Below are 27,134 nucleotides of genomic sequence, written 5' to 3' on the forward strand. Positions count from 1 at the left end.
GTTTATGAAATGTTTTGCTGGTTTTCCTTCATAAGTCATAGACACTTCTGGGAGAAACTGGTGACCATATGTTGAGATGATGCAGGGAGTATTGATTATTGCTTTGCCGAGGTGGCTAAGCTCTGGGACAGTCAGGGTTTAAAGAATTATGGAAAGGGGGGTGTATCTTGAGTATATGTATGCGTGAAAGAGCCTCAAAGTGAGGCTCTTTATGTCACATGAGCTACTGAAATAGAACCCCTGAGATTGCTGTGCTTAAAAATACTGTCGTTTGTGCCTTGGGGAGTATAACGGTGATCAGATATAGCACGTGGCGGCATGCTCTCCACTCTGAATCAGCTGGAAAGGGAAGGAATCAGGAGAAATAGGCAAGGGCACAGAGCAACTTCAAAAATAGTGTTTCTCCTTGGGAAATGTCGAGATGAATAGTAAAGAAGGTAGACTCTGTATCCAAGAAAAACCAAGGGTGAAATTGCTTGTGTTGCTGACCAAAGGCTAAATACTTCTTTTGGATACAGATGAGCCATTCCAGTGGCCTCCACGGAATCTGGGCGTGCATGAGCCAGTGATAAAATTCAGTCCAATAAAGAGCTCTTGTTAATCCGTGACACCATATTTATCATCAGACCTGCAAAACCAGGAAAGTTAAACACTCTGGGTGGATCAAAAAAAGGTGGTTCCTGAATATTTGTTATTATTAAGGAGGTTTGAGGAAATACTGAGAAAAATCTTTTAAAATGTGACTCCCAACATCTCCTGCTTGCTTTTTCTTGGATGCTGTGTCCCTTCAGGTTCCATTCCTTAAAAATTTGCCATAGTGCATTCCTGTTCCTTTTTGGAAATGCTACAACGTGTAAAAGTTTTGCACTACATTCCATTGTTTAAATAAACCTACCTAAGGAGGCAAAAGACCTGTACTCAGAAAACTATAAGACACTGATGAAAGTAATCAAAGATGACACAAACAGGTGGAGAGATATACCATGTTCTTGGATTGGAAGAATCAATATTGTGAAAATGACTCTACTACCCAAAGCAATCTACAGATTCAGTGCAATCCCTATCAGATTACCAATGGCATTTTTCATAGAATTAGAACAAAAAAGTGTACAATTTGTATGGAAACACAAAAGACCCCGAATAGCCAAAGCAGTCTTGAGAAAGAAAAATGGAGCTGAAGAAATCAGGCTCCCTGACTTCAGACTATACTACAAAGCTACAGTAATCAAAATAATATGGTACTGGCACAAAAACAGGAATATAGATCAATGGTACAGGATGGAAAGCCCAGAGGTAAACCCACGCACCTATGGACACCTAATCTATGACAAAGGAGGCAAGAATATACAATGGAAAAGAGGCAGTCTCTTCAATAAGTGGTGCTGGGAAAACTGGACAGCTACATGTAAAAGAATGAAACTAGAATGCTCCCTAACACCACACACAAAAAAGACCTAAATGTAAAAGACAGGACACTATAAAACTCTTAGAGGAAAACATAGGAAAAACACTCTTTGACAATCGCAGCAAGATCTTTTTTGACCCACCTCCTAGAGTAATGAAACTGAAAACAAAAGTAAACAAATTGGACCTAATTAAACTTAAAAGCTTTTGCACTGCCAAGAAAACCATAAATGAGACAAAAAGACAACCCTCAAAATGGGAGAAGATATTTTCAAACAAAGCAATGGACAAGGGATTAATGTCTAAAATATACAAACAGCTCATGCAGCACAATATCAAAAAAACAAACAACCCAATCCAAAGATGGGCAGATGACCTAAATAGACATTTCTCCAAAAAGACATACAGATGGCCAAAAGACACATGAAAAGATGCTCAACTTCACTAATTATTAGAGAAATGCAAATCAAAACTACAGTGAGGTATCACCTCACACTGGTCAGAATGGCCATCATCAAAAAATGTACAAACAATAAATGCTGGAGAGGGTGTGGAGAAAAGGGAACCCTCTTTCACTGCTGGTGGGAATGTAAATTGATACAGCCACTGTGGAGAATAGTATGGAGGTTCCTTAAAAAACTAAAAATAGAACTATATGACCCAGCAGTCCCACTACTGGGCATATACCCTGAGAAAACCATAATTCAAAAAGACACATGTAACCCAATGCTCATTGCAGCACTATTTACAACAGCCAGGACATGGAAGCAACCTAAATGTCCATCAATAGAGAAATGGATAAAGAAGATGTGGTACATATATGCAATGGAATATTACTCAGCCATAAAAAAATGAAATTGGGTCATTTGCAGAGATGCGGATGGACCTAGAATCTGTCATACAGAGTGAAGAAGGTCAGAAAGAGAAAAACAAGTATCATATATTAACTCATATATGTGGAATCTAGAAAAATGGTACAGATGAACCAATCAGCAGTGCAGGAATAGAGACACAGACATAGGAAATGGACGTGTGGACACAGTGGGGGAAGGGGGGCGGGATGAATTGGGAGATTAGGTTTGACACATATACTCTACCATGTATGAAATAGATAGCTAGTGGGAACCTGCTGTATAGCACACGGAGCTCAGCTCAGTGCTTTGTGGTGACCTAGGTGGGTGGGATGGGGGTGGGAGGGGGATCCAAGAGGGAGGGGATACATGTGTACATATAGATGATTCGCTTCATTGTACAGCAGAAACTGACACAGCATTGTAAAGCAACTATACCCCAATTAAAAAAACAAAAAACAAAAAATCAGTGAGGCATTCAAGAATGATCAAAAGGGGCTTCCCTGGTGGCGCAGTGGTTAAGAATCTGCCTGCCAATGCAGGGGACACGGGTTCAATCCCTGGTCTGGGAAGATCCACATGCTGTGGAGCAACTAAGCCTGTGCGCCACAACTACTGAGCCTGTGCTCTAGAGCCCGCGAGCCACAACTACTGAGCCCACATGTCACAACTACTGAAACCCGTGTGCCTAGAACCTGTGCTCCACAACAAGAGAAGCCACCGTGATGAGAAACTCACGCACCTTAACAAAGAGTAGCCCCCGCGCTCCACAATTACAGAAAGCCCACGTGCAGCAATGAAGACCCAATGCAGCCACAAATAAATTAATTAGTTAAAAAAAAAAAGAATGATCAGAAGTAATTGAAAAGGTTATGCTTTCTTTTTTTTAATTTTATTTTTGGCTGCATACGGTATTTGTTTTTTTCTTTTTGGCTGCGTTTGGTCTTCGTTGCTGCGCTCAGGCTGAGCGGGGGCCACTCTTGGTTGCAGTGCATGGGCTTCTCATTGCGGTGGCCTCTCTTGTTGCGGAGCACGGGCTCCAGGCATGCAGTCTCAGCAGTTGTGGCTCGCAGGCTCCGGAGTGCAGGCTCAGCAGCCGTGGTGCACGGGCTTCGTTGCTCCACGGCATGTGGGACCTTCCCGGACCAGGGCTCGAACCCGTGTCTCCTGCATTGGCAGGCGGATTCTTAACCACTGAAGTTTATGCTTTCTAAGACAGGGTTTTGAGAAGAACTCTCTCTTTGTCTCTCAGCTTCGGGAACTCAAACCTTCCAATTCTTGCAGTTATTTACATAGAGAGTCTCGAAGTCTAGGACTTTGAGTGAGTACTGAGAATTCCTGACCATACAGCACACCAGAGACCGTGTGGTTTAAGGTACCAGTATCTTGTGCTTCAATCTCTGCCACTCATTTGTTGAGGTATTCATTCATTCATTCAAATGTCTGGCCGGCATTGAAATTGGCTCCATGAAGGCTTGAATCTGGAGGTGGAAAAGTAGCAGGCATGTTTCAGAAGGTGATGAATAAGTAGCATTGCAAAATATATTATCTGTAGGACCAGATCTGTACACAATAAACATTTAATAAATGTTTAACCTCCATTAACTTTGTGCTTATCATTAAAGAACAGAGTAACAAAAATAGAAAAATTCTCAAAGATAATTTAATTCAAGATCCCACCATCCTAATGCATCACCAGTTTTCATTTTACTTCATTTACTTACTTGTTCAAAAAATATTTATTGAGCTCCTACTCAGTTACAAACACTGGCATATAATATTTGTAGATTCTCGTCTCACCTTTGCACACATGCACTCCAGATTTCTCAGAGTTCAGTGTTTCATACAGAGGATATTTTATCGCGCTGTTACATGTTCTTTATATTGACATTTTAATCAATAGATATTATTCCTTCAATATCATCATTTATTTGACCATTGTTCTCTTGTGGAATATGAAGCTTCTTTCTAAATTTTAAATGTTGTAAAAAGTGCAGTAATAAGCCTCTGAGCACAGAGCTTCTGATTCCTTTCCAATAATTTACCAGGATAAATTCCCAGGAGTCTAAATACCGGATCAGAGGATATGAACATTTTTATGGATTTTGATGCATCCTGCCAAATTTCTGAATCTTGTACCAATTTACATTTGTAATTTTGTTTATGTCAGTCACGTTCCATTGCCACCTTCCTGAAGATACTGCTTGATTTCTAGATGGAGAACTGAGGAACACTTGGCCTCATCAAGAATGCATGCATAGGGCTTCCCTGGTGGCGCAGTGGTTGAGAGTCCACCTGCCGATGCAGGGCACACGGGTTCGTGCCCTGGTCCGGGAAGATCCCACATGCCGCGGAGCGGCTGGGCCCCGTGAGCCATGGCCGCTGAGCCTGTGCGTCCGGAGCCTGTGCTCCGCAACGGGAGAGGCCACAACAGTGAGAGGCCAGCGTACTGCAAAAAAAAAAGAATGCATGCATAAGCCATTTCTTATAAGGGGTGTCTTCCAGATGGCTTAACCCTCTGTTATATAAATACCTTCCACTAACCAGGAAAGCCATTTTCCTCCTCCCCAGACTTTTGGTATCTCCTTACTTCCTTATTCCCTAAGACAATTCCTATACCAAAATACTCACTCACAGTATTATAGAACATTGGAAATGGAAAAGACCTCAAATAGCTCCCCCCTCCTCATTTTAGAGTTAAGGACCCCGAGAACCAGGAAGATTGAAAATTACTTCATATCACAGTGTTGGTGGGGAGATCTAGGATGAGATTCTCTGCATGAAGCTGTTTGGTACTGCTGCTAGGAAATATCAAGGGAGGTGGCCCATTTACTAATATTGGAAAGAAAAAGAATCAGCATGGCCTTTGGGCAGGTATGACCTGCACATTAGTGAAGTGTTCCAAATTTAACTCCCTCCCTAATGTGCCCGTGGCTCTTCATGTGTACTCTGTTATTGCAGGCGTTGGCATTGCCTGTTCAGCCCAGGGACCCTCAGCAGTACATGGTGCACTTGGGAAGTAAAATGAAGGTCACCATTTCAGAAAGGAAATCAGGAAGCATTAAAATACAAAGGATGAGCTCTCCCAGAGTCTTAAGACTAACCTCTTTAGTTGACAGCAGGCTAGGTGCAGTGTGACTGACCATCTCATTCTCTGAGCTTTGGACTAGCTAGCTATTCATTCCCTCACTAGCATTTTTTAAAACAGAGAACTTCAAGTTCCTCCAACACATAATATTGTTTTATGTCTTTGTGCCTTTTTTCCTGTTGTTCTCATAGTCTGAAACCAGCTTAGCTCCCATGTGACTGGCTAATTTCAACCTTTCCTTTGAGACTGCTTTAACTCAGATGAAGCCTCTTACAGGAAGGCTGCCATGATGCCTCTAGACCGCCATGACCATCCAGTCTCTCAGTTCATAAAGGGCCTATGGATTCTTTTATCACACTGGGTTGAGAGTATTTATGTGACTCCCTCACAAGACTAAGCTCATCAAGATCAGAATCTGTGACTTTTCATACTCCCCAATGCTTAAATACCTTCCACTAAGTACGGAATAGACATTCAGTAAATGCTTATTGAACTGAAATATCTGAAATGTATGAATGAGGATTTGTAAAAATCTTAAAATCCAGTGAAGATCTGGGTCTAGCATCAGCAAGATGTGACTAGAATGTAATTCTTTCTTAGAATGCTTAAATCTGATCAATTTTGTTGTATTATTGAGTAGGAAACCTGTGTTAACAGGAAAGGGGTAGTCTGTTTGGACTCTGTACAAGAGAATCCCGCCAACAATAATTTCTCAAAAATGTAAATTATTATTATCATCACCATCATCTCCTCTGGAATCTTATTCTAGTACCACCCTCTCTTAAATTTCCAATCTCTCCTCCTCTACTATTCCTTTTCTGCTTGCCTTATAAATTCGCTCAAATCTTTCACATGCTTAAAAATATTTCTTCAAACCTTGTGACCCCTTCTGTTATCTTTCTTCACTACTTTTCTCCCATCATTTCCTCAGCCTCCTGCAATCTTGTTTCTACTCCTTCCTCTACAATGAAGTTGCACTGGCTAAGCAGAGTTACTAGTGACCGCTAAAATGAACGTTCAGTTGATACTCTTCCTATCGATGTTTCCATAATGTTGGACACTGCTGATCCTTCCCGTCTTCCTGTTACCCTCAAATTCCTTGACATCATGCCACCATGATTCTCTACCCCTGGGACTACTCTCACTCAGACACTGTGTCATTACCCCATGTTGTTCTCTTGAATGGTAGTGTTCCCCAAGTTCTGTCTTTCTCAGTTTTACATTCGCACTTACACCAGTGGATTTCATCCCTTACTACCCATCATAATCACCTGTGGCTCTTTCAAAAAAATAAGGATACCTGAGAAAAAGGAACATTTGTGAACTGTAGGTGGGAATGTAAATTGGTATAGCCACTATGGAAAACGGTATGGAGGTTCCTCAAAAAATTAAAAACAGGACTGCCACATGATCCAGCATTTCTACTTCTGGGTATATATTCAAAGGGAATGAAAAAGCTTCTCAAAGAAATATCTGAACTCCCATGATCATTGAAGCATTATGCACAATAGGCAAGCTATGGAAACAACCTAAGTGTTTGTCAATAGATGAATGGATAAAGAAGATGTGAGATATCTATATCGATATTGATATCGATATAGATAGATGATAGATAGATTCACAGAATATTATTCAGCCATGAGAAGGAAGGAAATCCTGCCCTTTGTGACAACATGGAAGAACCTGAAAGCATTACGCTAAGTGAAAGAAGACAAATACTGTATGATATCACTTATATGTGGAATCTAAAAGAGCCGATCTCGTAGAAATAGAGGTTAGAATGGTGGTTTCCAGGGGCTGGGGGTGGAGGAACTGGGGAGGTATTGACCAAAGGGTACAAACTTCCAGTTATAAGACAAATAAGTTCTGGGGATCCAATGTATAGCATAGTGATTATAGTCAATAGTACTGTATTATATACTTGAAAGCTGCTAAGAGAGTAGATCTTAAATGTTCTCACCACAAAAAAGAAATGGTAATTACGTGATACGATGGTGATGAAGGTGTTAGCTAACAGTATGGTGGTAACCATTGTGCAATATATATAAGTGTAACAAATGAACAAGTTGTTCACCTTAAACTTACACAATGTTATAGGTCAATTATGTCTCAACAAAGCTGGAGGGAGAAAGCAGGAGTATTTCAGGGAAAATGAACAGACTGAACAAAACAGAGAAGCAGAAAATAGGAAATACAGAGAATGTGGGGAAAAGTAGATAAGAGCCTTCCAAAATAACTCTATGTTTGATCATAACAGAAAGTCAAGCTGAAAAAGCAGTGTGCGATCAGGCAGGAACCGATGTACGTGTGCTAAGTGCCCCTATTGTTAATCCTTGTAGCTCTTGCCTAGATTAGTAGTATGACTGAAAATTTGCCTTTTCTCAATTTTCGCGCTCTTCTAGACTCCACATCACCACTAATTATAAAGTGAACCTAAATCGGACAATTTAACAATTTCAAAAAATTAAGGATTTTACACTCCTGATTAAATACTTCTGAGAACCAGGGCTGTCTTTTGTGAATACCTAACGTGACGTCAGACATAACTAGAGCTCAATTGTTTGTTGCCTGATGAATGAATGAATGAATGATGGACCAGATCTCTCTAATTTGAACCAGTAGGAGAAGACTAGTCAAAACTATGGAATATTCTGAAAGGGTACAAAAAGTAGTAATAACTGAGTGGCTTATTTAGAAGAATTACACATGAAATATCTTATGGCACTCTTAACCAGCTTGAGAAGATTTTTTTCTTGTGTTGGTTAAATATCCTCCCTTTACTTCTCTTTTTTAAGTTTTATCCTGTTAATTTAGTTAGTATATTTCCTCCCCTCCCCCTCCTCATAGTAGAATACAAAAGCAAATCTGACCCAGCTTGGGATGAATCATCATGAATCATGATTAGTCATTCTAAATTAAAGTATATTTATTTATGAATGTACTAGTGAATGATTGATTTGTTCCTTTGCTGTCATTAATCTCTAGCCTCTTAATTTTACCTTTCAGGAGTTATTACAGAAAGAAAATTTTCATACAGATATTTTACAGTTTTTGTTTATTTGTTTTGATCACTAAAGAGTAATTTTTTTTTGGAGAATTTTGGGAGTTCCCTGGTGGCCCAGTGGTTAGGGCTCGGTGCTTTCACTGCCGGGGCCCCAGGTTCAATCCCTGGTCAGGAAACTAAGATCCTGCAAGCCGTGAAGCTTGGCCAAAAAAAAAAAAAAAATTGTATTTTTTATCTTTTTTCCTTTCATGTGTGTTCCATTTAGACCAGGAAATTGACATTTCAGCCCAGAAGACTTAGGCCAGATGTTAGTGCACTGGCTGAAAGATGGATTTCCTGCCCCAATAGGTGACCTCTTAAAGCAAAATAGGCTTTTTCTTAATGGATAGACTGTCCAAATGACCTCATTTCTAGAACAAGGGGTCTTTGTTGTGTCTCTTTGCAATTGGAATCAACATCATCTGATTTTTGAGAACATTCATTAGATAAAGAGGAGCTAGCACCTAGTTGTTTCATTTATAAGGCATAGGAAAAATGTATGCCTAGACAACCTACTTTTTTGCTCCTTTAAAAACATTTGTGTTCCTTGAGAGGGAAATGGTGCAGAAAATCTGGGGCCTGCTTATCCATATTAATATTTCTCTTACATTTCAATCCCCATTCCAGCCAGCACTCACCACAGGAGCAGAGCATGTTATGTGCTTCCTAAAACAGGGAATTGTTTCACTTAGCTTGACCAAGGCACTATTTAAAGAAGTAGCCATGACCCCAATGTCCTGTCACTCAAACTTCTCTCTCTATATGTGAGAAGCTCATTGAGACATTCTCATGGTGCCACCTCTTTTGATGAGTTCTTCACCAAGTTCATTTATTTATATCTTCAATTGTATAAGGCGGCTCAGAAAAACTGAGATAACTGAGCCTTTGTGTGTGTGTGCGCGCACATGCGCGTGTGCCTCTGTGTGTCACAGGAAATGCAGTTTGAAAGAAAGTACCCAGAAGAGGAAAATGGCCTTGAATGACTAAGGGGAGACTGAAAAACTTACTATACATGGAAAGGAAGGGAGTTAGATTGCGTAAGAAGGAAGATATGTTTCTGAGATTCTAAAAGGATAGAACTTTATAGCTAAAGGGAAAGTTAGGAGATTTCTCTTTCTCTCTCTCTCTCTGCCTTTCTCCCTCCCTTCCTTCCTTCCTTCCTTTCTTTATTCCTTTAGAAACAAGAATGGGAGTGTCTCTTTTCAATAGCCATCAGGTACATTTTAGGAGTATAAAAATCTTGCTGCTTGTGACCCAAAATATTGGCTCCCCCATGAAAGACACAGAACAGAGTAAAGCAAGGCTGTGTACAGAGTTACCATCAGGCTGGGCAGTGCATCTAAGACTCGTGGTTCTTCCTCAAGTAATTTATATAGTAAATATGTGACTCTTTAAAAAAATGAGTAGTGAAAAGGATATCACACTTTCCTTTGCTTTAATAAGTCAACACATATTTTTTCCAGAATGTTATACTCAGCTCAATGCCTCCCTCCTTTTTTAATAGTCATATAAAAATGTCATTAATTATAAATTATTTTTTCTCGTTGTTCAACCAAAGTATTCTGGATAATACTTCAGTTCTGGGTAAGATTTGTAATAGTTTTTTGTGGTTTCTGGGATTCATTTTGTGAGTGAGAATCTTTTGTTCTATGTCTATAACATTGCACTTCAAAGAAGTAGAGCAGGGGCTTCCCTGGTAGTGCAGTGGTTGAGAATCTGCCTGCCAATTCAGGGGACACGGGTTCGAGCCCTGGTCTGGGAAGATCCCGCATGCCGCGGAGCAACTGGGCCCATGAGCCACACCTACTGAGCCTGGGTGTCTGGAGCCTGTGCTCCGCAACAAGAGAGGCCGCGACAGGAAGAGGCCTGCGTACTGCGATGAAGAGTGGCCCCAGCTTGCCGCAACTACAGAAAGCCCTCGCACAGAAACGAAGACCCAACACAGCAAAAATAAATAAATTAATTAATTGATAAAATTTTAAAAAAAAGCAGAGCAATAGTGTTAACTGGAGCTTTTATATTTAATAGGAAAAAAAATATTTTTCACAAGTATCTGTAAGCAATAGAGACAGCCAAGTAGGCATTCTCGTTGGGTAAAGTTTATAAAATAGACAAGATGGATGAAGCAGTTTGGTTGGTGGATGATACTTCCCAGCTGTGCTTTTTAGACTGTCCTTGCATAATTTGGAAATATTTAACATAATCTTTCGTCTCTTATTAACACATTCCTTTTTTTTTTTTTCTTACACTCTCCTAAGCTAAAAAGATAAATAGCGGGGAGTATGATTCTAAAGACCATTCCCTCTCCATGCTTCCTTTTTTTCTCCTTTTCAGTGTCAGGTAGCTCTCAGAGAATCTCACAGCTCTCCATAGGAGACACTGCTCCTATGTTAATTCAGAAGTTATTTCATGGTGGGCTGAAGTCTTTGGGTCCTTTGCCTTAAACATTGTGAATTCAATGTTGGTACCCCACTCAGAGTCTTTTGCTTCTTGTCTATAATGTGTATTACTGAATAGTTCAGAATCCTTGTATTTCAGAATTACAAATGGCTTTAGAAATTACCTAGTCTGACCCAACTATGCAAGATGAAATATCAGTCACGTCGTTTTATGCCTGATGGAATGATTCCCAGGCAGAACCGTGGTGTTTACATAGCATCAGCACAGAGGAAAACCTAACTGGCTAGGCTAGTAACCTTGCTTATCAGAGTGGAAGAAGAGATTTCAGAGAAAAGTATTTATAGCCCTGAATCATCATTTTGTTTATTTACCTTCTCTCCCTAGCCTGTTTGGGCTGTCTTCACTTGGTTTTAATTTTTCTTTAGTTTGCTCTTAGCTCTTTTCTCAGTCTCTCTTACCAAATACTCCATGATGAAAAGGCTTTTAAACAGGTAATGCTTTAGCAGGGGTTTGGCTCACTTTTAAGGCAGTTGTGGAAAAAATGTGTTTGGGATTGTCAAGGGGGAAAATGTTTTGGCGTTTCAGTCTTTCCTTGAAGTTAGTTCCCCCCCCCACCCCCCGCCCCAGGCGTTATGGAATGCCCCACGTTAGAGTGCCAGAGAGGATTGCTGACCGTAGGCAAAAATTAAATGAGTTTATCTGCATTGCTCAATTTCAGAATGCAGTATGGTAAAAAAAAAAATTGGACTATTTATAATCTTTTGGATTTAGTCTCTGCTTTTTTTTTCACATCTTTATTGGAGTATAATTGCTTTACAATGTTGTGTTAGTTTCTGCTGTACAACAAAGTGAATCAGCTCTATGTATCCATATATCCCCCTATTCCCTCCCTCTTGCGTCTCCCTCCCACCCTCCCTATCCCAACCCTCTAGGTGGTCACAAAGCACCGAGCTGATCTCCCTGTGCTATGCGGCTGCTTCCCACTAGCTATCTATTTTACATTTGGTAGTGTATATATGTCCATGCTACTCTCTTCCTTTGTCCCAGCTTACCCTTCCCCCACTGTGTCCTCAAGTCTATTCTCTATTAATCTCTGCTTAATCTCACATTTTTTTCTGTAGAAAATGTGTTGTCTTTAAAACATAACAAGTGTTTGAATGAAGCTGTGTTCCTAAAATATGTACTATTCTTATGGATAATACACTTTATTACAATAAATACATTTAATGTTTTATCGTCTGCCCTTGAAAGCCAAATGTCTCTGAACATCTGATTTGGGGATCTCCATTCACATATCTCATGATGGTTTCTTTTACCAGTTAATTTTAAAAAGCAATCCGCTGGTTTAGTTTTTCAACATATTGTATTTTACAACTTCACCTTCCCTTGGCAATGCGTTCCTTTTCCTTATTCTGACATTCCCATAGTTTCAAGTGGCTCTCAAATTTGAGCAGATTTCACAATTGCCTGGGGAGCTTGTTAAAATACAGGTCACTGGTCCCATCCTCAGAGTGTCTGACTCTGCAGGCTTGGAGGCTGGGGCCGGAAATTTGCATTTCCAACAAATTAGGTAATGCTAATGCTTCTGTTCTTGAGTCCACACTTTGAGAAGCACTGATCTAGATAAAATATTGTAAAAGATGGGGCTTCCCTGGTGGCGCAGTGGTTGAGAGTCCGCCTGTCAATGCAGGGCACACGGGTTCGTGCCCCGGTCCGGGAGGATCCCACATGCCGCGGAGCGACTGGGCCCGTGAGCCATGGCCGCTGAGCCTGCGCGTCCGGAGCCTGTGCTCCGCAACGGGAGAGGCCACAACAGTGAGAGGCCCGTGTACCGCAAAAAAAAAAAAAAAAAAAAAAAATTGTAAAAGATGGAGCTAGTATGGACTAAGGTGGTGTGTGGTAGTGGAGACAGAGAGAAGTAGATGAACTTGACACATATTTAGGAAGTAGGATCCACGGGGCTTGTCCATGGTTAGATGGGAGTGATGGTGAGGTGTGGGAAGGATTCAAGCACGTCTCTGAGGTTGGTAGCTTGAACCAATGGATGGATGTAACAGAGTACTGAAATGGGAAGTGAGCGGGTGGGAGGGTTGGATCATAGTGAGAAGTCATAAATTCTATTTAAAGTTTAAATAAAATATTTTTAAAACATCAAACACAGTGCCTGACATAGAGTTGATTCTCAATAAATAACATCGGTATTACTACTTTTACTTCCAAACTGAATAGCCCTTATGACTCCACCTTGCCAGAGATAACCTCCCAGCCCTTCCACTCAGCGGCCACATTCCAGGGCTAGGAATTACTCCTTTATGTGACCCCAAGAGACAGGTATGAACAGGGAAATTTTATAGATATCACCTCGTGGTATGAGTGAATAGGGGGAGGGAAAGGGGGGAAAAAGTTCTAATTCATAGAGAATTACTGCCTGCATTTTCACACACAACCTCATAGCAACTGTATTTTTTATTTATTTTTTAATTTTTAAAATTTTTTATTTTTTTATATTTTTGCGGTACGCGGGCCTCTCACTGCTGTGGCCTCTCCCGTTGTGGAGCACAGGCTCCGGACGCGCAGGCTCAGCGGCCATGGCTCACGGGCCCAGCCGCTCCGCGGCATGTGGGATCCTCCCGGACCGGGGCACGAACCCGTGTGCCCTGCATTGGCAGGCGGACTCCCAACCACTGCGCCACCAGGGAAGCCCATAGCAACTGTATTAAGTAGATGAACTATCCCACTTTACAGATGAGATAAATAACTTGCCCAATGTCTTATAGAAACCTGAGTGAAAATTCAAACTGGGCTCTGTCCTGAACCCATTATATTTGTGTTACTGCCAAACTCCACCTTTACTGCCAGGTAATAGATTTTTTTACTTATGTCAAAATGATGTCCTAAGTAGACTGCAGGCAACAGCCTGCAACTTCTAGACTAGTGGCTTTTAAACTTGTAATCCTGCCACATAGTAAGGAACAATTTTTTACAAAGCAATCCAGTATTTGCATTTATATGTGTATGTGTGTATGTATGTACTTCCGTGTTGCATGCATCTATGTGCAGCTGTATGACTAATTTTCCAAGAAGGAACACTTACTGAGACAGGTGCATTTCCAATATTTACTTTCATTGACTGCATTCTGATAGTTCACTGCAATAAATGTTTATCAGAACCCACAGAATTGATTTCAGTCAACTTTTGGGTCTCTACTAGGTGTCTAGAAAATTCTCTTCTAGATCCCTTTCTGTCCTTGGAGTTCACTTACCAACATCATAACAATTCCACAGAGCTGGATGAGGGAGAGCCCTGATGGAAAGAGAAAAGGAGAGAGAGCAGGATTCCTATGTGCATACTTTCCCTATACATGTCTTTAATGGCACATCTACACTTGCCCACCTTACAGAGCTTTGTGGGAATCAAATAAATTACAGCATAGATGAAAGAACTTTTAAAAGTAATCAAGTCATCTGACTTTGATTCTGCTCAATGTAGTTGTGTTCACTTGGAGTGATCATTCAAGATCACCTTCAAGGCTCTGTCCCACCCTCGTGGGATATAATTCTATTATAAAAAGCTCTTTGTAAACAGTACCCTATGGGACTCTGAAATAGTTTGATGATGATTGTGATGTTGCTAATTATTCTTTATATTTTGTTAAAAAGCCCCTGAAGGAATTTTTGGAAGATTGACATTAACCAAAGGAGAAAAGACTCAATTTGGGAGAAGTAATCAGACTCATTTTGAGTAGAAGCATCATGAAGCTTGATAAGCGAAAAGGTTCAGCTTCATTTTTCAGGTGGTCAAAAAAATTATTACGTACAAGTAGAAAAATGCCCAAAATTTCATATTTATGTACAGACAGCAAAATTGTAGGTAGCAACCTTCCCCCTCAAAGGTATTACTTATTTTCTTATCCATTTATTAGGGAATGCCAGGACAAGGAGCTTAAATATCTAGGGTAGCTTGATTCTCTAAGTACCAAAATGCTGGCTAAGATTTAGTTATATTGATATGTGTGTTTGTATTGTTGCCAAATGGTACCTATCTTTAGATGACCCTGAAATTTAACATCTCCTCTGAGGAGGTACATGGCAATTCGTGTGGCCTTGCCTCCTCTAGGATGGGAAAACTGCAGCACAGAAGAGTTAAATGCTTTGCCCTCAGGTGATCTGATGAGTCTAGAAGAAAGACTCACGACTGGTGCTGGAGAGTCCTGCCCCCACCATCCTGCTCATTTGGCTTCATGCTCAGTCACTTGCCAGAAGGTGTTGATGCAGAAAACTAGCCGCCCCCTGTAGAAGCAGCACTGTCCTTTGTATTTTCTTCTTCCTTTTTTTTTTAATATTTATTTATTTATTTAGGTTGCGCTGGGTCTTAGTTGTGGCAGCATGCAGACTTCTTAGTTGCAGCATGCATGTGGGATCTAGTTCCCCCACCAGGGATCAAACCCTGGCCCCCTGCATTAGGAGCGCAGAGTCTTACCCACTGGACCACTTAGGAAGTCCCTCCTTTGTATTTTCTTGAATTGAGTAAGGTACCACATGGCTAATACATTGAAATTCTTAAGTATACATAAAATCAACTCAATGGTTATTTTACCTTTTCCTATCGATTACTTATTTTCATGTCTTTATAGATGTAATAATAATAGTAATGATAATAAAGCCCACCAATGCTTTAATGAATTTATTTGGATTCCCAGCATCTTAGAACACGCACCTGATCTAACTCCAGCCTCAGCCCAGGGAAAAGCAGCAGGCCTGGTCATACTGACTCTGCACCCAGCACTCCACTTCAACACAATGCCTCCTTCCCATCAAGGGGAAACTTTTGCATTTTGTTTCTTTGTCATCGGGGATTATGCGTATAAATTTAATTACCTTTGAAAAAGTTTTTTTTTTCCAGTTTTTTTCAATTTTGAACTTTCTTCTAAGGGCTATTCATCCTTTGGATCCCGTAATTAATGCTCTAGGAGGGGAATTTCAAGGGACGTGATCTTGTACCCCTCCTTTCATGTGGGTTCAGAAGGAAAAAACAAAGACAGCCAGAGCCCTCCAAAACGAGCAAGGGCTCTCTCCCTGGGGCACCTCACCTGGGTTTTTGTACCACTCAGTCCTTTAACATAGGGGCGATTCACTGTAGTTTCTGAACTGTTTCACAAAGCGATCAATCACCAGATCCGATGTGACGCGGACTGTCATCTCCCAGCGAGAATTCTTGAGTGGCTTTTAAAGAAACAATCACAAAAGGAGAAATGCATCTACAGGGCTATTTCCCTCATAAAATAAATCCGTCATGGATCTTGTCTTTAGAAAAACACACACGGGGCCCCAGGTGTGTTGGCTTAATGGCTACAACCATAACATTTCCTTTTGAAAAAGGCCCTTCCCTATCCCCTTACTGTAAAGGGACCATTAAAACCCAAAGCGCGTTCCCCCTAAATAGCTGCCACCCCAAGCAATGCATGGCATTGTGGCCGCCCAGGAACCAAAATGTCCCCCCTTGTAATACACACGATACAAACAATGGCTCGTGCCCAAGCTTTCACACTTGTTTTTCCAAGTCTTGGCTGCCAGAGGCAGAGCTGTAATTCCTGAGGTCGCTTGACCTCAGGAGGGGCGAGGTGTGCAGGGTAACTACACTACTTGGGAACTCCTTCGGCAGGAGCAGCTTAAAGATTAACTTTCTCGAGTTTCTGTGACCCAAACTGTGCCAGTGAATAGCGTGATTGGAAACTTGTGCAGGCGGGAGACAGCAGCGCGGCCGCTCTTTCAACAGGCGATTTGTTCTCCTGTCTGCGGCTCATTTCCATGCAAAGAGCCTGACATCAGAGCACCTTTTGTTGCTAAACGCTTTCTTTAGCATCAAGGGGAGAGAGTCATGTGGAGCTGGAAGAGCTCATTTTGAAGAGAGGGGGCCCGGGAAGTACCCTCCAAGTCCCAGAGGCGCCGCGGTCACCCCGCGGGGCCCTGCCCAGACTTGCTGGAAGAAATAAGTCTCGTGCCTAGTTAGTCGGTCCCCGTCACAGGAAGAGACGCCTTTGCAGCGGGTTGCATTGCTTCTGGGCTGCCAGAATTCCCCGCCGGAAAACTCGGTGGTGCGAACTTTGCCTCCTGCTACCGGGTTGCCGAGCTGAGCCGAGCCGAGCCGAGCCGGGCTGGGAAAGTTTCTGGACCTGTCAGCCGCGCGGCCCGTCGCCACCGAGAGCCGAGGTGCGGGCGCCTGCCGGGGGCCCCCGCCGGGTCGGAGGCCGGGGCCGCTTGGGATGCGGCGCGGAGGCGCGACTCGGTGGTGACGCGGCGGGCGGGGACCGGCGCCGGGGACCGGGCGCGCACGGCTGCGGGGCCAGGGCGCCCCGGGGACCCGGCCATGGAGGAGGACGCGGGAGCCGCCGGCGCGGCGCCCGAGCCCGAAGCCGAGCCCGCGCCGGAGCCTGAGGCGGGCGCTGGTCTGTCCGAGGCGTTCTCCCGGCTCTGGACCGACGTGATGGGCATCCTGGTGAGTTACCTGGAGAAGCGGAGGCGCGGGGAGGGCGGGTCGCGGGACCCGGGAGCACGCAGCACCCCGGCGCCGCGGCGCTCCCTTCGCGCTCGCAGACTCGACAAGCCCACCCCTCGGGGTCGTCCTTCTCCGGCTGTAGCTCTTAGGGGGTTAAATACACACGGTTTAGGATTTCAAACCCTAATTAAAAAGATAACCAGCCACAGATCACATCAAAGATATATTTTTTAAACAAACGGGTATGATATTCCACAGTTTAATCTGGGGCACCTGCTGAGAAGTTGGTGTGGAAAAGACAGTCCTTCAAAGAATAGATGTAAATAAATACTGTTCGGCTGATGTGCTCTCACAGTCGGATTTGGGAAGAGGCTGATGTTACTGATGTTTATCTCTTCACCATGTGTTGTCTGACCAGGAGAAGAAAACAATTATCTCCTTACTCAGAACCACAGAAAGTTTACTTTGTTTGCAGTTTTTCAACATGTAGAATTACAGGTTACTTGTTATGTGTTTGGGACTAAAAACAATAAGACTTATTTTTCTAAATCCGTATTGTCATGCATTTTGAAATGTCCAGTAACTAAACCCGCCCGTGGATTTGGCATAATTTCTGAAAAATAGTTCTTAGGCATGGCGGATGAAGCTTTTACTTGTTCAGGGTTCAGCGCCTTGAGGGATTAGTGGATTTGCTATGGTGGAGCTCTAGGTAGGCAGGTAGACTGGAATCAGATGGGTGGGGTTCTTACAGTCAGACATCTTACTCCACACATTAAAAAGTCCATTTCAATGGAAAGATTCGGAATTGGGAGTTGTGTAGATCATTGGAAGAGGCTCTAGATTTACTTGGAGTTGTTTGTTTTTTTGTTTTTTTTTTAAATAGGAGGAGGTGTAGTTTATAGAAAACTCCTCTTTGGTAATGATGAAACCATTTTTAGCACAGTAATTAAGCTTTTGGACTTTGGAGTGAGTTAGCCTGGATTCAAATCCCAGCCCTCCCATTGACTGACTGCCTGATCTTGGCCAAGGTACCCAACTCCACTGACCTTCTATTTCATTACCTGAAAAGTGAAGCAAAGATTTGCTTCTTAGGTTTTCTGAGATTTAGCTAAGCTGATATATAGCTAGTGCTCTATACTGATATATAGTAGGTGTTTAATAAAGAATAGCTGTCTTTCTGTTTTTTTTTCTTGCAAATGATCTTGTGTCTCAACTTTCCAGACATCCTAAAGTCCCAGTTATTCCATTTTCAGGTGTCCTTTGGTATTTATGATTATTCCTGTACAGAGAGCCAGGGAAGGTTGGTCAAAGATTTCTATCTGCTCGTCTCACTCTCCGATATTTTATTTTAATTAATGTATTTTTTGAAAGCAGATTTATTCAGGGAGATACCCACTCCATAGACAGAGTGTGGGCCATCTCAGAATGACTCTCCAATGTTTAAAAAATATATATTAAAAAAAATTTAAGTTAACGCTTTTTGCATTTTCTGAACATTACTGATGAATATGGGCCTTCAGTGAAATTCCAGAAAACCCAATGAACATATATATAAAAGTTGTGGTGATAGATTGTTTTTTAAGTTTATCAAGCAGGAAGCTTATCTTGTTATTTCTTGCTTAGGTCTCACTCTGTAAGTTTTCAGGCACTGAGAAAATCGGCTTGATGACATCACATTGCATCCCTTACTAGGGTGTGGGCTGGGGAGGGAAGGGTTAGAGATGCTCACTTGAACTGACGTGTGGGCTCAGGGTCGTTTGGGGGCCGGGGTGGCATGGACCACTTTCTGAAGATTTGCTTTCCCTTCCCTGGCAGATTCCAGCGCTGCTGGGTCAGTTGTAGCAGAGTGTTCTTTGGCTGAGTTAGAAGATGGGGTGGGGCTCAAGAAGCCCAAACCTGTTATTCAAAAGGCAGATGCAGGAGAAAAGAAAATATGTGCTTCTCACAGAGCTAATAGTTCCGTGTGAGGCTGAAAGACGGTAAAGGTTGTCCCAAACAGGTAGTGTTCACCCGTGTTTTCCCATCTTTTATAAGGTCTTATTTTGCTTTAAGTCTTGGGCATCAAGATTGTTCCTTAGTGAAAAAGCAGGCAAAGAGGACGTAGATTACCTGCTGTCCTTTGTACGTGCCTGTAAGAAGTCACCAGGGGAAAAGGATCTTTATTCTGCTTTTAGAAAGCTGCCATCCAAGTGTTTATAAGAAACTATATCTTCGGAAGAATGTATCAAGACACGAAACTGACAGCTGACGTTCTCTGTTCTTACGGAGATAAAAGACACCATTTCCTTCATTTTGTATTTAAAATATGGCATTTTGCAATCGTCTATCAGCCTAGACAGGTTGAAGTGACTTGACCTCTGGCACATATTCATTGTTGGTGGAAACGTCAGACTGCACCCCAGTTCTCTGAGCTCCACCAGTTAGGAGCCTGATGCCATGGTGCTCCATAGTTAACTATCCCACATCAACTTGGTAGAAATGTAACGGCATCCAGTCATTTTAGGCAAATGCTGTTTGGAAGATGAGGAGAGTAGAGGTAGTAGGGGAATTATACATCCAGACATCATACTTAGCAGATTTCAGGCACAGTTGCTACTTTATTTTTTAGATTCTTCTTAGTGTAAAAATGTAAACTTCAAAGCTTATTAGGTTAAAACTTTTTTAAAAATGAATGAGCACAGCTCCTCTTTCCCGAAGGTGCCGTACAGCGAGAAGCCCTCGGCATCCCTACCCCCTTGGATTTTGTTGGTTCAAACCCAGGGAAGGGGGAGCGTGTTGCCCCAGAGGCATTGATCTCGGTAAATACAAGATGGTTGTTTGAGTTCATTGGGACACATTTTACATTTAAATTAATTCAGTCCTGCCCAGTTCAGTACCAATCAGTTGCTTTTATATAATTGCTAACAAAGCGCTTATTTAGAGAAGTAATAGTATAATTTATGGCATGAAAATGTTTGAGTGTGTTGGAATGAATAAAATGCTGACAAGTGAATATGTAAATAGAGAGTTAAGAGAAAATGCGTTTACAAAACCACTATGGATGTGAGGGCCTGGAGGCCATGGTCTGTATTTCAGTCATTCTTCTACCTGCAGGGCTTGGGCCTTACTGGGTGCTGAGAATATGCTTTTATTGAGTGAGAAAGGAAAAAAGTATGTACTCTTAAATGCAGGAGCCACTCCAAAATACAGTTCTGTAAAGACTCATGCCCTGGCTATAATGGGGCGCATTTATGAAGACGTTAATAAATTCTGCTTATGCCAAAGCTACCACTTGGACAGTCGCATCATGCGTACTTAAATCCTGGCACTTCCACTGAAAATGTAATGGCAAATTGCGAAATGTTTGTAAACCCTGAGCAATTAAACCGAGGCCTTCTTGCAAAACACGCTATTCTGTTCTCTAACTCAGCAGCGTGTGGTCTGCCTGGGTTTTCCAAGCCTGTCACCTTTCACGATGACATGCTTAGACTTCTGTTGAGAATTGTAGAACAAGTGAGAATCCTATGGGATTCTACTCTTTTCTCTTTACTCCCTGATTGCAGACAAAGCATTCCTTTTTCTGTTTTGGGGTGGGGGAGAGTAGTTTTTTTTTTAAGAGTAGGAATTGCTGAGGTTATCAGATGAGGTAGATCATGTTTTCAGCCCCAGGTATCCATTTGGTAACTTGTGATGGTTCATAAATTTTTCCTCCAGAATTTGAGGACTCCTTAAATGCAGAATCAGGCCTTTGAAGCTACTTGGTCTCACTGGGAAGGGAGAGGAAGGGAGTTAGTGACTATTGTTTGCAGGATCCTGCAAGATGCACCTCCCCCAAACCTTACATTTCCCTGCAATGTTCCTACAATTTACACCCATTTCCTAGCAATGCTTGGAAAATATCCATTGTGTAGACAAACTGTACGTGGAGGACCTTCCCCTACTCTTAATTCCTATTCAAGCTACAGAAAAGAATGTAGTAGGTTTATCTGTTAAGTTTATCTTTAGGTTAAGTTATTGGCTAGGTTCATTCTGTTTAAGTTTATCGGCTAGGTTCATTCTGTCTTGCTGTTTACTGAAGTCCTCTTCCTTAAAAGACTTTCCTTTTGCTCTGTATTTTTGGGCAAAGTGTAGGGGAGGGGAGGTGTCAGTGAGATCCCTACAGGGCTTTTAAAATGCAAACTCCTTTGTACAGACCAGTGTGTAATTTACATATTCTCTGGGTGGTGTCTTCCGTTAAGCCCTTCAGCTGATGACTTAATTTTTTAGGTCTTGGAATCGAGAGTCAGCCCCAGTTTCCAATATTCTGACTTCATCTTGATGCTTTGTCCCTGGTAGCCGGCTGAAAGCCTATGGCTTTTATATAAGTAGAGAGATTGCAGGGTGATGTAGCGGAAGGCACTGACTGAAGAGACCTTGGAAGTGAGTCCTCAGCTCCCTCATTTAGAGAGGAGGGATGGAAGGGCTTGGGGCAGCAGCGTAGGGACCAGAACTTAGACCTACCGATTTCATTTCTTTGCCAAAGTTAAGTCTCACAGTTCTGGCAGGGGTCCTTAATTTGCTGTCAGAAGAGGCTCTGGGACTTCCCTGGCTGTCCAGTGGTTAAAACGGGTGCTCACAATGCAGGGGGCACGGTCGTGAGGGCAGTAAGATACCGCATGCCCTAAGGCGCAGCCCCCCAAAAAAAGCTAAAAAGAGGCGTCTGCATTAAAGCGACTGTTCATGCTCTCCGTCTTCCCACATCCTGCTTTCATGTGCCGCTCTCTACCTTGTAACCCTTCCCTCTTCCACCTGGCTTGTTCTGCATCCTTGTTCACCATCGTTGACTCTCAACTTCCAATGATAGAATGCAGCAACGTGGGGAGGGGAAGGCAGTGCTCACAAGGGCTGAGTCCTGGTGCTATGCGGGGCCCTTCCCAAACTTAACCTTAATTGGTCCTCTCACTGTGACCAGTGAGCATCTTTGTCCCTGTTTTACAGTGGAGAGGTAAACGTGCATGTCCTGAATCACCCAGACAGTAAACAGGAGCTGGGATTTGGATCATGTGTTATTTCCTGGAAAGTAACTCCTAGTTGCAGTTTTATAGTTCTATCGAGACATCTATTGACTGTCAATCTTTTTTGCTTAAGCTATTGAGCTAATTACTAGCCGCACATGCCCCTGTCTTCCAGAAAGACAGTAGTTCTGTAGGAAAAACAGCGTCCACTGCCCCTCCCCTAAATACCCAGTCCTGCAGTGTAGTGTGCAGATCGCCCCAAAGAGCACGGAGTTGGGGAGGGCTGACGGAGGTGCTGGTGCAGGAAGTCCAGTCCCAGAAATGCCTTTCAGTTTGGGCCCTGGCAGTGAGTAGGCTTTACCTGAGAGGTGTTTCCCAGTGAGGGCTAAGGAGGAAAGAAGAGAGGAAGGGCCTTCTGGACAGAGCCAAGGGAAAGAAAGATGGGAGAGCAGAGAGCACTGAGGTGGGTGCCAGGTCCTGAGTGCTGAAGTAGCTGCAGTCATTCTGTAGGCTTCAGTGAGAAGCCATTGCAGAATTTTAAATTGACATGTGTCATGATCACTTTTTAGAAAAGTGACTTTTGGGGGTGATGAGTTGGTGATGAATTTGGAAGAAGACTACTTCAGTGATCCAGGCAAGAGAAGATGAGAGCTTGGATTAAATGTTTATGAAACATACCAGTTTATCTATCACCTGGCTTCTGTTGGTCCCCATATTTTACTCTATAAGGAGTCAAGGATTGCTCATGGTAATTTACTTCTGATAAATTCTTTTACGCTCAAGAGTAGGCTGGGTTAATGCAAGAGATTTTTAGGCATGTTGTAGTGTTGTAATTTTTTTTTTTTCATTCTAAAGAAGTATCTATCTTGACACATCTATGTGTACACATATCTACTTACCTGTCTTTCTGTACTGGAGTAAATGATTTGGTTCCTTAAAGAGGGGAATTATTATTTATAACAATATACACACAATGCTATAGCTAAATGATGTTTAATACCATCTTTTAAAAGCTAATTTCTAGGGACTTCCCTGGTGGTGCAGTGGTTAAGAATCTGCTTTCCAATGCAGGGGACGTGGGTTTGATCCTTGGTTGAGGAACTAAGATCCCACATGCCACGCCGGACAACTAAGCCCACACGCCGCGATGAAAGATACCGCGTGCCACAACTAAGACCCGTTGCAGACAAAAATTAAAAAAAAAAAATCTAGAGAACAGTAAAATAGAGGGAAATATTCAGTTGGGCACATTGATCCATAAGCAAATCTGTAGCTCAGTTCTACAAAGAACATAAGAGGAAAACCTGTAACTAGCAGTTTACTTAATGTATTCTTTTTAAGAGTACTTTATGCTTCAGACTTAACCATCATAATCCCACTGTGATACATGATGTACCTACCCATGGTTTACACACATTCTTTTCTTAGGGTAGAAATAAAATTGATCTCAAAATAATGAATTTAAATAGATAGAGGCTAAGACTAAGAATTAACTGTACCATTTAATACCAGTGAGTAGAGACTAAGACGAAAAGAATTAACCAAACCTTCCGACTCATTTTGAGATAAAATGTATTTTTGTGATGACCTGGATTTGTCATTTCTCAGATGGTATGCTCATTTATTTACTAATTTAATTTGGGAATGAGACCTGAAATTTGTGGGTCTGTTCCTCATTAGCTTTGCTCCTAGGCAGCTGTCTAGTGTCCCACCCTTTGTTCCATAAGATGTTTCACTGGGTAGCGTTAATTCTTTATGAGTTGAGATGCCTCATAGAGATAACCTAGTTTGTATTTTTTCTTGCTTGTCAAGCCCTGTAATAGAGACGACTCCTGCTCGGAGATTGGAGACACAGGCCTTAGAGTATCTTAGAGACTTGGAAGACAAAAGCTTGATAATAAGATAGTTTTTCCTCTCTGTAATCCCTAATTTTTTCTTTTTGGAAGAGCTCTCCTATTGTCTTTCACCTTTCTAGGCTGATTGGTAAAAACGTGAATACGTTTGAGTTTATAATGACCGCTCTGTAGACTTTTGTTCCATGTGTCCATAGAGATACTTTGCGGCTCTCCTTGGTGTCTATGACGTAGATTTGATTCATGGTTTATTTTGTTGCTTCATCCATTGTTTGTCTGGTTTTATAGCAAGTAGTGAGTGAGGAAGGTCCAGTGTGTCTACACATCACTGTCTGCCCAGTTGTGGCTGTGGCTTCATCTTCTGTCGTGGCATGCAGAATTAAAAGTGGAATGACAAGGGAAAGAAAAAGAAATGCATGTAATTGTAATTCTAACTAAAAGTATCATTGAAGGGCAGAATAAAAAAATTTTAGTATGTATCCTGAGCCCTAGTTACTTTAAAAATTTATCCTAGTTAATTTTGGGGACTTGAGTACTTTTGCCTAAGACTTGCTGTCAACCGATACATTTTTCACACTAGAGCTAAAAAATGTTTTTATGCTTTTTTGGGCGCTCTTAAAAATCGTGTTTCAATATAGAAGAAAGGAATATTCTAGTTTAAGAATAAGTATCTTCGCTGTAGGCTTACATCCATCTTCAGAGGATTTTAAAGGCCACATTTAAAGATAAACCATTAACAATTTTACAGATGTCTTTGTTTTGGATATGCACGGGGTTAAAAAAAAAATTTTTTTTTTAACAAAGCAATGAGATACCCCTACACACCTGTAACAATGGCCAAAATCTGGAACACTGACAACACCAAATGCTGAAGAGGATGTGGAGCGATAGGAACTCTCGTTTATTGCTGGTGAGAATGAAAGATGGTACAGCCACTTTGGAAGACAGTTTGGCATTTTCTTACAAAAGTAAGCCATATTTTTACCAGCCAGTCCAGCAGTTGCACTCCTTGGTATTTGCCTGCAGAAGGTGAAAACTTATGTCCACACAAAAACCTGCAGACAGCTGTTTATAGCAGCTTTATTCATAATTGCCAAAACGTGGAAGCAACCAAGAAGTCCTTCAGGAGATGAATGGGCAAATAAAGTGTGGTGGAATATTATTTAGTGCTAAAAAGAAATGAACCATCAAGCCATCAAAAGACGTGGAAGAACCCTAAATGTCTATTACGAAGTGAAAGAAGCCCACCTGAAAAGTTTTTTATTCTGACTATATGACGTTTTGGAAAAGGCAAAACTGTGGATACAGTGAAAAGATCAGGGGTTGGAGGGAGGGGGGCATGAACAGGTGGAGCACAGAGGACTTTTATAATGATGGATAGATAGATGTGCAACACCAGGAGTGAACCGTAATGCAGACTTTGGATTTGGGGTGATTATGATGTGACACTGTATGTTCATCAGCTGTAGCAAAGGTTCCACTCTAATGAGTACAATGGGTTTATTTCAACACCACCAAGCAATTCTCAAATTCTCAGTGGACACTGATGGAGTTTCCCACAAATTTAATTCATGTCTGACACTATCTACTAGTGTCAGATCCCACAGGTTAGGGGCTCAGTCCCAAAGACTGTCCCTATTTCAGTTGCCAATCGCAAGTCCAGATTGTTATTTGTGCTTCTGAATGACTGGCTATAAATTGGAGTTTCCTGCATCCCCCCTGGGGTTCCATTAATTTGCTAGATCAGCTCACAGAACTCAGGAAACCAATTTACTTGTTAGATTAACCAGTTTACTTACTAGATTACTCGTTTGTTATGAAGGGATATAACTCAGGAACAGCCAGATGGAAGAGTTGCTTAGGGTGAGGTAGGTGGGAAGGGGCGAGGAGCTTCCATCCTCTCTGGGGCACCACTCTCCCCGAATCTTAATGTGGTCACCAATCCAGAAGCTCTCTGAACTCTGTCCTTTTAGGTTTTTATGGAGGCTTCATTATGTAGGCATGCTTGATTACATCATTGGCCTTTGATAACTGAACTCAACCTCCAGCCCCTCTTCCCTTCAAGGAGGTTGCGGGGTAAGGGTGGGGTGAAACTGAAAGTTCTTACCCTCTAATTACTTGGTCTTCCTGGTGACCAGCTCCATCCTGAGGCTATCTAGGAGCCCCAGCCTAGGTGCCTCATTAGCATAAACTCAGATGTGCTCTGAAGGGATTCCTAGTGAGTGACAAAAGATGCTCCTATCACTCCAAATTCCAAGGGTTGGGACCCCTGTACCAGGGCTGGGAAGAAGACCAAGTATCTGTCTCCTATAAGTCACAATATGACAGTGGGGGATATTGATAATGAGGGAGGCTATGCCTGTTTGAGGGTAGGAGATATATTGAAAATCTCTGTACCTTCCCTTCAACTTTGCTGTCAGTCTTAAGCTGCTAAAAAAATGAAGTCTTAATAAGAAAATATAATTAAATTTTTTTGTTGTTTTAATCAAGAGAAGGGTAACAGAATGAGAACATTTAAAAACAAAAAAATTGATTAAACACCTCTTAGAAAACTGAAAGGTTATTTTGTGAGGGAGTTAAGAGCAAAGGAAGCAGTTCAGAGTGGCTTCAAATCCTGGCTTCAGCATTTAGTGGACCTGTGACCTGGGTGAGTTCCTTAACCCTTCTATGTCTTGGTTTCCTCATCAGTAAAATGAGGGTGATAGCCACTCACATCATTGGGTCTGGTAAGATTAATTAAATCAGTAGAACTGTGCATGGCATATGGTAAGCAGATCATAAATGTTCGTTATTATTAGCTGTTAATGGTTAAATCTCCTTTAGCTGGAATATGAATTAATTTCCCTTCATTCTCATCTTCAGATAGAGTGATGATCTGATTCCACATGTTCAATTTAGGATTGATATTAACTATTGATTTAATGTATGTCACATGTCCTTTTTAGAATACACAATTTAAAAACAAATGCATAAATTGCTTCAAAGTATTAACCTTCAGGTTTCATGTTAGGAAACGGGTGTTAAAA

At 41.8% G+C, this 27,134-nt stretch overlaps 1 protein-coding gene and 1 non-coding gene across 8 annotated transcripts in view; both read left to right on the plus strand.

Annotated features, from left to right (window-relative positions):
* The window catches only part of SASH1 (SAM and SH3 domain containing 1), a 322,353-nt gene that overhangs the window by 117,310 nt on the left and 177,909 nt on the right, over window positions 1–27,134 (plus strand). For 3 of the 7 annotated variants that reach the window (XM_060283580.2, XM_060283581.2, XM_060283584.2), the window contains exon 1: window positions 16,416–17,282. The exons of 2 other annotated variants lie outside the window; for them this stretch is intronic. In XM_060283580.2, coding sequence (XP_060139563.1) covers window positions 17,154–17,282 — 129 coding nt within the window. In that variant the 5' untranslated portion in view covers window positions 16,416–17,153. Of the gene's footprint in view, window positions 1–16,415; window positions 17,283–27,134 lie in introns of those variants that run through there. 2 more of the 7 variants (XM_030853210.3, XM_030853211.3) reach the window with 1 other exon arrangement.
* On the plus strand, window positions 8,451–8,523 carry TRNAE-UUC (transfer RNA glutamic acid (anticodon UUC)). Its single transcript has one exon. It is a non-coding gene; the product is annotated as a tRNA-Glu (tRNA).

The sequence above is a fragment of the Globicephala melas genome, chromosome 14 (genome assembly GCF_963455315.2).
Source record: "Globicephala melas chromosome 14, mGloMel1.2, whole genome shotgun sequence".
NCBI lineage: Eukaryota > Metazoa > Chordata > Mammalia > Artiodactyla > Delphinidae > Globicephala > Globicephala melas.